The sequence below is a fragment of the Maylandia zebra genome, linkage group LG4, assembly GCF_041146795.1.
Source record: "Maylandia zebra isolate NMK-2024a linkage group LG4, Mzebra_GT3a, whole genome shotgun sequence".
Classification (NCBI taxonomy): domain Eukaryota; kingdom Metazoa; phylum Chordata; class Actinopteri; order Cichliformes; family Cichlidae; genus Maylandia; species Maylandia zebra.
In genome coordinates, this window is record NC_135170.1 from 14,787,678 (window position 1) to 14,801,609 (window position 13,932).

Here is a 13,932-nt window from a genome sequence, read left to right on the forward strand (position 1 = left end):
TCTCTTTATGGATCAAGGACTGCGGTTTTAACAGCAACATTGTGAATAAAAGGAGAAAATTTTGACCACACGCTACAGTTTTCCTATACACAGGGGTGTGTCTAAAAGGGGGAACATGGTGACATCAGCCCCTGAGATATTGAGCAACTTCTCTTCTACATTTAATTACTAACAGTCAGCATAAGGTAATTATTATTTTGTCAATTTAAATTTATTAGTTAGGATTTTTTCAGATTGCATGGGAGCACATTTGCAGTGGGTGAAAACCCCTCTCCAAACTGAAATGTGTAGGCAGACAGAAACATTTGTGAGACCATGAATTAAACTTTAAAGGAGAGCCCGAGAGTTGGATTTCTAAGACCAATACCATACAGATATTTGGTCATTTAAAAATCTGATATATCGACTGATATTTTTTTCTTTCGAGCAGATAAAAAAAGAAGAAAAACGATTTCCCTAATAATTGTCATGCATTTATGAGTCCTTCCTAAGATAACATAAGAGTGCAGTTTAAAAAGAATATTCTATTGTGGCAAGTCATAGATTATGTGTATACACCCGACTTTGCTTGATCAGCTGGTTGTTGTGTTTGTGACGTTCGTTGTAACATGTATGTTGCAAACAGGGAGGTTGCACAGTGCGCTCTAGTGGACAAAGTATGCAATGTCAACATTCATAACATGGCTTAAGTGTCGTTCTCCCTTTTCTTCTATACTTTTTAAATTTTCATTTATTGGAGGATAAATGAAAGTTATTTTCTTGATGCGCATTTTTTGGGCAAAGAGTTATATTTCTCGCAATAATATCGTCCTGTTGACCGATCAGTTGGGCTATTCTTTGTATTTAATATTTTGATGCTAATACTGCTGTTTAGTACGAGTATTAGTATATATTACTGTTCGTAACGAACAAAAATACTTTCTCCACAACTATGCAAACCAGTTATTCAATCCAAAATACATTTCAAGTTCTTGTGCAGCACCAATTTACATGTAAAACCATCTGCATTAAGCTGCAGAGCACTGCACAAGAGCCTGATGATCTTGCATACCCACTCCCCTCCCCCTGTAAATGGAGCTTCCAGGACATAAGCAAATAATGGGAACATGCAAAAGTAGTTGACTTTTCTTATAAAGGACACATATGAAGGTTTTTTTGGTTTAAAAATACAAACTCTAAAAATGTCTGGATAGATATTAAAATATAAATCATAAAATATACACCTCCCCTTTTCCTTTGTCTTTTTTGGTCATGTCCTCTCAAGAGAAATCTTGCTTCTTTCTCTTTTATATACCTGTCCCCTTCTCTCAGTGTTACCCTCCTTAACGATTCCTCTTACCTCCTCTGTCTTTACCGCTGTCCCTCTCAGTCAGGTGATTGCTTTTATCCTAGACATGGTCAAACACCCCACATATTTAATTAATGCTTATCTCCCTATACTGTGACCTCCTTTTCACTCTGTCCTTCAATTCTCAACCCCCACCTGCATCTTTAAACCTTCTCTCCTCCTTCCTGCAGCCACCTGAGCGATCACTGCTACCTCTGTCTCTGTTTAAAACCCTATTCCTTCATTCTGTAACCGAGTGATCATCTAAATCCACGTTGTGGTCCCACAAACTCCCGAGAGATTCACCTGAAACTGAGGGCACGCGCAGCTCATCCATCACTTTTCACTTGCTGCTCTTCTCCACCCCTCTCCCCCGCTTCATTCATGTGCACTGTGGTTTCTCTTCATTCATGTTTTGTCTGTTCTCTAAAGGAGTTTTTCTTGTGCTCATTTATTCTATCGCAGCACCTCTTTAGAGAAATCCCAACGTCACCACACACTGCTGGTCCCTGTTAACATCTGGTATTAGCAAGTGCACGTAAATATTCATCCTATTACAGGCCTTAGTATTTATGCCAGAATCTGGAAAACATCCCTGTTATTTAAATTCTATAAGAACTCTACATTCCTGTGTGCTAAATTACAAGCAGCCCATTAAAAATTCCTCTAGAACTCACTTTATGAACTCTGTTGTTGTTAAATGTTAATGCTTATTATGCTATTTCCCTGCTCTTTTCTTTTGGGCTTTCCTTTTAGTTGTTTGCTTATCTAAAATTGCAGTTTGCTGATGCCTTGCATTGAGGCCGCATTACCGAAGCACTGTCCTGAATCTTAATTTATAATTTAGCAATGAAGAGCTGGGATATTATTTTTTTAACAAATACAGTGCATCTGAAATCAAGGCAAACAAAACTATACCATTCAAGAATTCTTGCTATATGCAGAAAAAGGCCTAGTCTTTTAACTTTTTTTCAGGCAGCTTAAGATGGGGATTAATTATACACATGCTGACCTCATTATTTGAACCACTGGACAGGTTTAAAATGAGCATCCATCACTGTAATAATGTATGTGACACAAAATAAAAGCAAAACAGGTTCCATTTAGAAGCAGAGAATACGTGCATGTGCAGGCGCTTTTACGCCTAGTTAGTTGTATTTAAAAATCAGTGAAAACTTTAGAATAAGACCACCTGCTCGCTACTACTTATATGCTAATTATTGCCTTAAAGTAAATATTTCTTTCAATTAAGGTCTCTTTTTGCCTTGGTGCCCATTTTCACTGCTAAATAAAACTGTAAATGCTGCACATCATGCATGTGTAACTGCTCTGTGTGTTCACCTCCACTGTAAGAACACTGCATATATGAGGCTTCACTACTTGTCTGTAGTTACTGTCTAAGTCACTCACACCCTCCCTGTTGTCGGACACAGTACAGGTTGCTAATACACACATCCGCTTCCTGTCAGCTTATGGGGCAGCTATGAATTATAAAAGCATGGCTACCAGTGTGTTACCACTGTGCTAAGTGGATATAAGATGGACAGAATGACAAAAGAGATAAGAGAGCTTCTTCACTTAAGTAAAGCAGTTGTTAAAGGCGTGCATGAAGGAGTATATGTGCAAATGATGTTTCGTTGTCTGAGCCTGTGTGTGTGAATGCACTGACATTGTGTTAACTTGGCATCCTGCTCCCACAGCTGTGCCTATGTGGAGGATTGGGAATATCCTGGAATTTGTCTGTTTATTCATTCAATAACATGTGCGTGTTGCTGTGTGCATAAACGTACAGCAGCATACCTGCACCATCTGGCGCTGTAACACCCCCCCGCCCACACACACACTTTGACGTGTTGACAGTGTCAAAGTCCTCTATCTTGTTCAAGTTTTAGATTTTTCCTTTTTATGTTCACTTCAGTTGTCTATTAATTGGAACACTGGTGGGTCAATCCCAGGCTGCTCCAACCTGCATGTCAGAAGTATCGTTGGGCAAGATGCTGAACCCCGAGTTGCCTCTGATGCATCCATCAGACTGTTGGCCTATGTGAACGTTAGGTTAAAACTGCTTAGGCATAGAAAAAGCACTTGCATGAATGGGTGAATGAGGCTTTATTAAAAAAAGCTTTGAGTGCTCAAATTCAGTAGAAAATAACTATGTAAGAGCCAATCCATACAGCCAAAAGGCTTTAGAGAGCCAATCAAACCCTGTGATCAAGGCACACTCTTCTGTGTGGTGCTAAATACGATGGATGTGCAGCCAAATGCCTTGAGAGTTTCTAGAAAAAGTCCAAATTAACAAGAAAATCACTCAGTTTTTAAAGGGAGAAATGCTGCAAATAAGGACTTGAAAAAGTAAGAAGCAGCGGGGGTGATGTATATGAATTTTAATTTGAATCATATTTACTACATCTGGCTTTTTACATTTTTTGGGCAATTAATTTCCTTAAACGTATTGTACAATTTATTATGTTTTTTTCAGTGAGAAAAAACAGTCACACTGATGTAGAAGTCTCAAAAACCCATACATCAAATATGATAGACTAGATGTTAAAGGCCTAGCTGACTTCATCTGATTTTGGGCAATAACAAGGTCTGAGTCACATTCTTGGAACCAAAACTTTTTCAAGACATTGTCAATTCTTCCAGCTGATAACGAAGTTAGATCAGATGTTAGATTAGATTAGCCATTGTTGTCTCTGGGGAAATTTACCTTGGACAAGTGAGGGAAACATGTAAGATAACACACACAAACAAACACTCTGCACTTATTACCATTACCATGTTGGCACTCATGTAAACCAGCTACAGTGAACACAACAGCTGTTAGCCTTGCTTGCCGTCCCGTATTCTGTGCACTTTACTCGCACAAGGAAAAAAAACAGCCTATTTAAACCGCTGATATCTAAATGTTCAATATGAATTTGTGTGATACTGTTACATCAGTCAAATGTTGGTCAGTGTCACACAAAGAAGAGTCATCTGACTTCTGTTTCAGTGATGTAGTAGCTGATCGTCACTGACATTACTCCTCCTGTGTTTTGTCGAATGGGAAATATGTTTATCTGGCTTTTGGAGTGTTGGGAGTTCCCCATTATCTAAATGTAGATTGCTTGTGAATTGTAAAGTTCACTGCACCGCCATGAAGTTTTGATGCATCCCTACTCCAACACAGCTGAATCAAATGGTTGGATTACCTCTTCAGCATGCCATCAAATTTGGCAAAGGCCTGATAACAAGCCATTCATTTGATTCAGGTGTGTCGGAACAAGGATGTGTCTAAAAGCTGCAGGACGGTAGCTCTCGAGGACTGGAGTTGGACCACCCTGCTCTACATATAAGAGTCAAGAAGTCTGGATTCAGTGGAAAGACCAACTTCTCTTCAATGCTTGGTGTGCCCCTCTGTTCAAGGATGGTTGTTCACAGTAGACATAGATGGCCTGTCTCACTCCTCTTTTAAACAATCTGTCTTCTCTGTCCATAATGTGAATATTGGCATCCTCAAAAGAGTGACCTTTGTCCTTTAGATGCAGATGTACAGCTGAGTCTTGTCCTGTCAGGGTGGCTCTTCTATGTTTTGTGGTGAGTTTATGGAGTGGCTCTTTGGTTTCTGCAGTGTAGAGATCTGAGCACTCCCCACTGCACAGCATATTTCATGTTACTTAACTTGTACTTGGAATGATCCAGAGCCATTGAATGGAAGAGTGGCGTCATCTCCACGCTAGCTTCGTCACAGAGTTACAGAAGCACAGTTTGAGGAGTTAAAAACAATGCTGTATGTTATTAGCACACAGTCCAACTGCCAGCTAAGCACTTGCAGAAACTATTTCAATGCTACAACACCCGGCTGATAGGACTCTGACTTACTCAAGGGCTCTGGGCTGAACCAGAACTGAAAGGTGAAACATTTTCATGAAATTTAGAAATCCAATCACTTTCTTTCAATACTCCCGAATGACCTGGATGACTGAGAGCCTATGCCTAAACTCTCTGGCAAGAATTCAGTGAACCACCATTGCCTTTGGTTCCATAATCAACAGGTGCTTGCGAAATTCACACCCAGTTCCAGCGCCATTCAGGCCAAAACAAGCTTCTTCTTTTTTTCCTCCAACCTGGAACAACAGTGCAATCCACCTTCAAAGGAAAAACCTTTCCCATCATTACTGTGGTGGTGCCAGGGTGCACATGCCTGGTTCATGGTAGTGGTGCAGATGCCTGGCTAATAACGCTCTGTTTGCCCTGTTAGTGCTTTATTTCTACCCAGAGCTATGCAGCGTGATGACAGCCACATCTACTCAGTTGCGATCTATTCTGCGGTGGAGGGTGAAGTCGAGAAGAGCAGCTTAAGAAGTGAGTTACAGGGATTATAGGCTGCTGTCACACTCTCATAGGCAAACACACAAACCTCCTCTGGTATTAAAAGGCAGACAGTAGGGGAGACAGGGCGTGTGCGTGTGGAAACAGCTACACGCACGAGCACTCACACACACAAACACACACACGCGCCGGCCAGAAGCAGAGAGAGGAGAGACAGACAGGCAGCCAGTCAGACTGATCACGTACCTTCCAGACAGCAGGTTCGCCAGAGGCCGGAGTGCGTCATCACCTCCTCGTTCTTGCGGCTCGTGTCGTTGTCGCCGCTGCTCTTCACGCGGCACACCCCGCGCGAGTACAGCCAGTAGTCGGTACCGACGGCGATGGTCATGAGGCTGAAGGCGGCGAACGCGCCCACCGTCGTCACGAGCATCTGGACGCCGCGGTCACACATCAGCATCTTCATATATGCGGCTCCTGTTCGTCTTAATCTGTTTTCGTGTGTGTGTGTGTGTTTCCTTTCCTTTTCCCCTCCGCTCTTTTAGATTCACCCCTTTTATTTCCTTTATATCCCGCGAGACTTGGAGAGTCAGAGTGAGGGACACGCGCTCAAATAAATAATAAGAGCAATAACAACAACAACAACACGGGGAAGGTAGGTAAAGGTGGCGAGTTTGTGAGGAGGCTATGGAGAGAGAAATGAAGCTGGACCCGGCTGCCTGGTTCGCTGAGTTGACTTGAGGCTCGTGGCAAAGGGCGGGAAGGTAGGAGAGCGGCACGTCACTTTCTCGCGCATCAAAAACCGGTTCTCACCATCACCATCCACATACAGAGGCGCGTGCACGCACCCACACAGCGTAGGATTAACGGCCAACGGTCGTCCCCAACTGCTGGCACTGCCCACACTCAGAGTGGAAGTTAACGGCGGTAACGCATCCTGCCGTGTTATTCGTCCCGGGGTTAGGGGAGAGCTTCTTGTCTTCGCCTCTCCTGCTTTCCTTCTTAACTTATTAATCTGTGAAGCATTAACAGCCAGGGTCTGTGTAGGGGGACTCCATCTTTAAAACAGCAAAACAGGGGATCATTTTGTCTGTAGCGATGTCACCCCCGCAGCGTGAATCTGTACTAAAGCATCACTCACCGCTGTGACCGGTTCTCCTCTTCCCACAGTGTCTCTGACAGCAGGCCAGCGTCTGTTCACCTCCCCGTCCAGTGAATGAATGAATGAATACAAGAATGGTGAATAAAGACCATGTGTTATCTACAAAGCGGAGACTGACCGACATCCATCGCGTGTTTTCCGCTCCAGCTGTTGACACAGTGACATGTTTTATCTCCCTGGATGACCAATGTCCGGGATTTAGACACTAGTCCAAACCGTATCCGGTGAAATGCTCTATACAAGTTAAATTGGTCCAATAAGCACAACAAGAAAGGATTAATCAGATTTATCCTCCATAGAAGTCAGTGTAGAACCGCAACCGGGACACACCGGCCGACGACAGTTACACCCGCTTGCGTTTGCTCCCAAGAAACGTGCCTGCTGGTAGGCGACAAATAATAAAAAATAAAAACAACAACAAGAAGAAGACAGCCGTCGCCTCCTCCACTTCGTCGTCCTCTTCTTCTTCCTCCTCCTCCTCCTCTCCGTCCAACCAACACAAACTAAAATTAACCGCGGGTCTCCTCAAACTCCGCCCGAGGCAGAGGCAGTCGGCTGGGATTGGGTTCCCCGGTGAAAGAGCCCTTCGGGAGCTAATAGTGTGCCTTCACTGCTGCAAGTCCCGCCCACCACCTTCTCTATAAAGCCAAGCCAGTTTCACTTGAAACACAAACACACACTGGTTGAAAAGTATTCCCACGTCTGCGCGACCCGGCTGGGTAGCAGAATAGACCCCGCAGTAGAGAGTTAACAGAGGGTATGTATGGCAGGTCATTAGTGCCACACATACAGCGGTGATCAGGACAGATCAGAGCACGCTGGACTTTGATTTGACCACGTTTCACTGTGAGTAGATATTGAGCTGTCTATACACACACACACACACACACACACACACACACACACACACACACACACACACACACACACACACACACACACACACACGAAGAATAAAAGGGAATAAGTTGTGATAGCACAATAAAACGAACTGCATGTGTTCAAAGGCAGGGTTGCGTGTAGTTTTGTGGCTTGCTGTCCCTGGTGCTGAGTGCGGCGCTGTCCTTGGTGCTCATTTGAAACGCAGCGTCATCCCCCTCCTCCCCTCTCTGTTTTTCTGTTTTCTCCTCTCTCCTCCGCTAGCCGCGGCGCCAGTAGCTCCTGCGCCGCACTGATTAGTTAGAAAAGAGAGAGCGGGAGAGAGATTGGCAAGCGATGCATGGAGAATCGCGCTCGGGAGAGAAGCACAGACGCCACTTAAAGAGCCACGGACCGTTTTTAATGACTCCACTTCAGCGAGGATTCCACACGAGGCGGTCTGCTCTTCATGCTTCACTTAACACACCGGAGTGCGCGTGACCGTGGGTGCAAGTATCATAGGTGTATACCTGAGTAACATGTGTACATATGGAAATCAGAGGGGGGTTTAAAGCTTGCTGTAGCCTGCCTAAACCCAAGGAATGGAAACGTGGCTTCTTTTCTGGAGCCCATCCATCCACTTAAGTGTTTAGGTGCCACAGCTCACTGACTGATTCTCTGACTCTATTAAAGGCTGAGGAATTAAAACAATCAAAAACAGAGAGACAGAAAAGTGAGCACAGAGCACAGAGAGCGGGGGGAGAAGGATTACAGATAAATAAATCCATGAACTGATCACCAGAGAGTGCAGTGACAGGTCCTATCATTCTTCTCACTTGCTCTTCCTCTGTGTATCTGTGTGTGTGTGTGTGTGTGTGTGTGTGTGTCCGAGGCCCTTGCTCGGCTGCATTATCTCACAAGAAGACTCATTAACATAGAAATGACTTTAGGAAGAGAAGTACAGCGTTTCACCTCTGGTGAGAGACGGAAAGCAGGGAAGCCGAAGAGAGGAAGGAGGGCGGGAAAGGAGATGTCGAAGTGAGTTTGGATGGTGGCTGAGAAGAGAAGTGGAGAGATAAGGAAGAAAAAGAATGAAGGGTGGGCAAAAGGCAATGGAGGAGGCAACAAGTGAGGAAAGGACAGGTGGAAGAAGATGAAGAAAGGATATAGAAAAAGAAATGGTTGAATGGTGACATGTTGATGCAATCAGTTTACAGAATACAAGCAGCATTTTTCAGTAGATGAAATGTTCTTGTTTTTTGAGTAGAGCATAAAAGTTATAGAGCCAAAGTCTGACCAGTGGCACAGCGAGGGAACATTTTGTGCAGCCTGCAAGCGTGTCAAGAAAAGATGAAACACCAACAGTTTGTGTCATTCTATAAAGCAGCACAGAGAAAGACTGAGGGAGCATTTCTCTTCAGTTTCAGATCTTCTTTCTATCCATCATACATGGCTAACCCTTCCTAACATTAAGACATGGAGCTGGTGTCAACAAACACTGCCTCACTGATGGTTAAAAACGGTAAACTCAAGGCAGCACAAGATTCTCTGGGCAGGTTACGAACGCTACCTACAATTTTTTGGATGTTTGCATTTTTCTTGTTCACATGAGCCCAAACTTTGAGACCCCCCCCCCCCCCCCCTCCATTGCAGAGAGTTGACTTTTAGATACCCATTCGTTCATTTTCTTCTGCTTATGGAGTTCAACAGGGGTTAGCTGTCATAGGGCGAGGGGCAGGGTACACCCAGGAGAGGTCGCCTGTGGATCTACCAGCTCCACACAGAGACAGACAATCACGAACATGCCCAGAACCTTCTTGTGACAAGGTTAACCACTGCACCCATGAGCCACTCTCTTGGGTATATATTTTATTTAAAAAGGTTACTGACAGAATGCAGCATTGGCAACATGTATATAAAATGATCATATCTGTTATTAACTTCTGTCTCTCTTCCACAGCATGTCTTTTATCCTGTCTTCCTTCTCTCACCCCAACCGGTCGCAGCAGATGGCCCCGCCCCTCCCTGAGCCTGGTTCTGCCGGAGGTTTCTTCCTGTTAAAAGGGAGTTTTTCCTTCCCACTGTCGCCAAAGTGCTTGCTCATAGGGGGTCATATGATTGTTGGGTTTTTCTCTGTATCTATGAAGCACCTTGAGGCGACTTTTGTTGTGATTTGGCGCTATATAAATAAAATTGAATTGAATTGAATTGAAAATATACTTTCAGGTTTCCTACTCTGTGGTCATGAGGTATAGGTAAGGTAAGTATATTTTATATAGAGAGGTACTACTACTAAGAATTAAACACTGCAGTTGTGATATATTTATCACAGCAGGCACGTGTTTTATAAATATCGACAACAGTAAATCTTAGGTTTCTTTCAGGATGTCAGCAGAAACACTAAAAAACTGCAGTCAGATTTCTTACCATGAGTAATGCAGATTGTTGTAAGATCAGCATCACCTTGTGGCTTAATTTCCTCTCTTAAAACCCTTTTGCTCTCTTAGATATGGCATAAAGTGCAGACTACTGACAGGAACTTTTTATAACGACAAACTATTAACTTCTAACCAAAGTGTGATTACAGTGATGGTGTTGGTAGGCAGCAGAGAGAGACAGGACTCGAGGAGGCCCTTGTGGGGAAAGGCATTTGGGACATGACGTTAGCAATCACCAAAATGTCCTATGTTTGCCCTTTCTCTGTCATTGGGAGAGCTGTTTCTGCTCTCTTTTTCTCTCCTCTCCTCAGTTATTGGCAGTGCAACAGAAGGATGAGGATAGAGAGATGGGGAGGTTCTTGAAGCGGGGAGGAGGAGGAAGACTGCAGGGCTTCTGCTTGGTGAGCTGGAACCTTCTCACACCTCTGGCCAGTGTTCAGAGATTAGGAGGAGGAGGAAGAAGTTAGAGGAAACTGAAAACCACAGAGAAATTAGAGAGCAAAAGATAAGCTGTTTGGAGGAAGAGAAATGTGCCGTAAGGAGGGTGAGCTGGATAGATTTACAGATGGGGAGTGTGGGGCAGCTAGTGGTGATGTTGCATTTTTGTGTGACTGTGCTCGTATATTTAATGATGTATACAAGTGAGTGCGTTGGAGAGAAATCAGAGTTTTTCAGATGTGTGTGTTGCCTCTGGCACGGCCAGAGTTCAGTCTTCTGTACGTGGTAGGTCTTCAAATGTGAAGTAATCATTCATTTCTGGGTGATTGTAATGTGCATGACAAACACTTTTTTTCATTGTCACATGAAAAGTGTTTCTAATGAGTTCTAATGTTTCCTTTATGTAATTCATGGTGCAGGGACATGGATGTTAGCTTGAAGAGTTTAGTTTATGCTACAGTCACACTGGCGAAAACAGTGGCTAGAGACCATGGCATCACCAAAATTACGGCAATCGTTTGCAGTCTCCACTCGCTGTCACCTGGTGTCTTCAAGATGTGTCGAGATGGTGATACAGCAATAAGATGAAACCAGTCTGCTTCATGCTAATAATTGTAACTGTGATAGAGCAGCGAAATTTGCAAACCTGTTGCCGTCTACTTTTTTAAATATTTATTGCAGTGGAGTCAGGATCTTGATGCTAGTTGCCTTGGAGCTCTGGAGGGGTCCCCATCACGTCGTTCGTCTCTACATTACCCCATGCAGGGTGCAAATTACTTTAAAAAAAATCAGTGGAAGTGATATAAATAATTAAGCAGAGGTGTTATCCATTAATTTGGGACCGCTCGCAGGCTGACTCCAGTTGATTGCAATGAGTTGGTCTGTCTGCATTTGTAAAGTATTTGCAATTATTTTAAATTCTTCTGTCTGAATGAAATCAGTCCAAGTCGGATGGCAACTTTTTCCTAGACGTGTTGCTTCTCAATTGCCTGTGTAATTGTCTTGTAATTGAAAGTAGTTGCCCAGAGGTTGATGGTCTTTCATGATGAACATCTGGGCAACCAGGAACTACTTAATGTCAGTCTCCCAACACCAAAATACTTAAAAGCAACCACTGGTTTTTCCTAGCTGTTTTATTTTTCCTATAAGTGTGACTGAGGCTTTAAAGACTTGGTTTAAAGTTATGAGCAAACAGGAAAACAGGTCAGTGAATGTCTCATAAAGATATGGGAACATGACTGTGTGTGTGTGTGTGTGTCAGATTAGGTAAAAACATAACAGACTTTGACATTGATTGATTAAGAATGAGGTGTGGTGTGAATGAAATAGAGAAACAGAGAAACAGAGGGACACTTTAGCTGGGAAGAAACATGTCTGATGGTGTGAAGGTGTGCCTAATATGGTTGCCTAATGAAAACGTCTGTGCGGCTGTATGAGAGAGAGAGAGTGAGAGGTGGTAGAAGAGAGGGCAAGAAAGGAGATAGGGTGAAATAAATCCAATAAGCTCCTCTGTCATGCTACCCTCTTGAGCGTTTTAAAGAGCCACTGAATGAAAAAATAAGAGAATCTTTTGCTTTTGTCAGTTTTCCTTTTTCATCTCTCGTCAGTCTGCTGCAGAGAGCGTCGTTTTTACCTCAAAACTCCCCCATCATCTTTTTTTCTTTTTCATTCAGCAATAGCATGTAGCTTCCTCGCTTCAGCATGCTCTGAAAGGCACAGAGCTAAAATGCATATACCAAAATCAGTGCTTCCTCTGTCACTGCCTTGGGGCAGGCTCCAATCAACACCCCGCTCTCTCACCATTGCAAGCCTAAGGGGAACAAACAAACAAACAAATAAACAGTTATTGAGTCTAATTTTATGTTCCCTTGTTTGAAAGTGTGAAAGCCTCTGCTGCACTTTATACTTATTTATGGTCGCTCCAGTTTCTGTCATAGTTCATGCTGCCAGTGTGTTTGCATATGTATGCCTATATGCATTTAGCATACAGTGATTTTAATGATTTTTTAAAACATGTCTTCAGGGAAGGTTCATGTTTGGCATGACATAATTTACTTTTGCAGTTCTCTCTGTGTGCTCTCATATAGAACAAATGCTTATTTCACTTTCAGTTTATCCACAAAATGCAGTCACAATCATGATTATGCATAAAGTATTCACTTGTTAAATGGGAGCCTCTTCTGTATAGGGGCCCAGAGATCAAAGAACAAATGACTTGCAATTGAATACAAATAAAATTTCTAACCTGAATCCTTCACCCTATTAGCCATCCATCCATTCACCTTCTTCTTATTATCCAGTTCAGCATCATCCGGAGGGCGGAGCCTATCCCAGCTGTCACTAGCCAGCATGGAGGGTACACAGGTGGCCAGTCTGTTGCAGGATTAATGCATAGAGACAGACAACCATTCACAACCCCACGCACATCTTTTGACTGAAGGAGGAAGCTTGAGTACTCCGAGGGGACCCATACAGACATGTGGCCAACATGCAAACTCCCATGCAAAGCATGAATCCCCAGTCCGGATTCAGACATGCAAACTCAGCACCATTGTGCAAAAGTAGCCTAAAATTACTCTAAAGACCCTCAAAGTATATCATAGTACATCTAGACAGTGGCACATAGAGAATAACTGTCACGGGCTGCGGAGGCAGACCATGTGTGGGTTTGTGTTGAGGACCCAGGAGCAGACAGAGGCGAGGAGACGGAACCTGAGAACCAAAAACGAGCCTTTATTTGGCTGGTAGCAGGAACTGAATATGAAAACTAAGGAAACTAAGAGCAACCATGAAAAACTGACTACTAAGACCTGAACTATGACAACACACTGTGGCAATAAACTATGACCAAAAATGGGGTGGGTAACACAGACAACGCAATGTTAAACACACGGAGTCTGAGGACTTAGATACACACATGGGGTGATCAGGAGACGTGGAGACACAGCTGACTCGAATGAAACATAATGACAACGCAGGGGAGAGTAACACTGCACACACTAACACGAGACACGGACCTTCAAAGTAAAACCAGAAACATGACAGACACTGAACTAAACCTAAGAACGAAACTCTTAACCAGAATAACACTGAAACTGAGGATTTTAATATTCAAAACAGGACAACTAAAGAATCTGAAAGTAAACCATAATACAGAATAAACAGCAAAATACAAGAAACTGAAAATGCTGGGTCAAAATGACCCAGAACCGTGACAATAACAGTATATATTAAGAGCATGAATTTCAAATAGAAATCTACATTATTTTTAAAACATTTGGACTGTTTGGAAATGTGCTATATAAATAAACTTGACCATGAACTAGTATTGAACATACTGTAGTTGCAACTTCTGTCCTGTGGCTAATCTGTGGAGCTCCTGTTTTTTGCCTTTTGTT

General features: G+C 43.1%; 1 protein-coding gene across 2 annotated transcripts in view; it reads right to left on the reverse strand.

The window, feature by feature from the left end:
- Positions 1 to 7,844, reverse strand: part of cacng3b (calcium channel, voltage-dependent, gamma subunit 3b) — a 39,286-nt gene extending 31,442 nt beyond the window's left edge. The window contains exons 1-2 of one of the 2 annotated variants that reach the window (XM_004560720.4): positions 6,780 to 7,844; positions 5,888 to 6,696 (exon numbers count right to left, since the gene is read on the reverse strand). In XM_004560720.4, coding sequence (XP_004560777.1) covers positions 5,888 to 6,104 — 217 coding nt within the window. In that variant the 5' untranslated portion in view covers positions 6,105 to 6,696; positions 6,780 to 7,844. Of the gene's footprint in view, positions 1 to 5,887 lie in introns of both variants that reach the window. The other variant, XM_076883029.1, reaches the window with a different exon arrangement.
- Between the last annotated feature and the right edge of the window lie 6,088 nt (positions 7,845 to 13,932).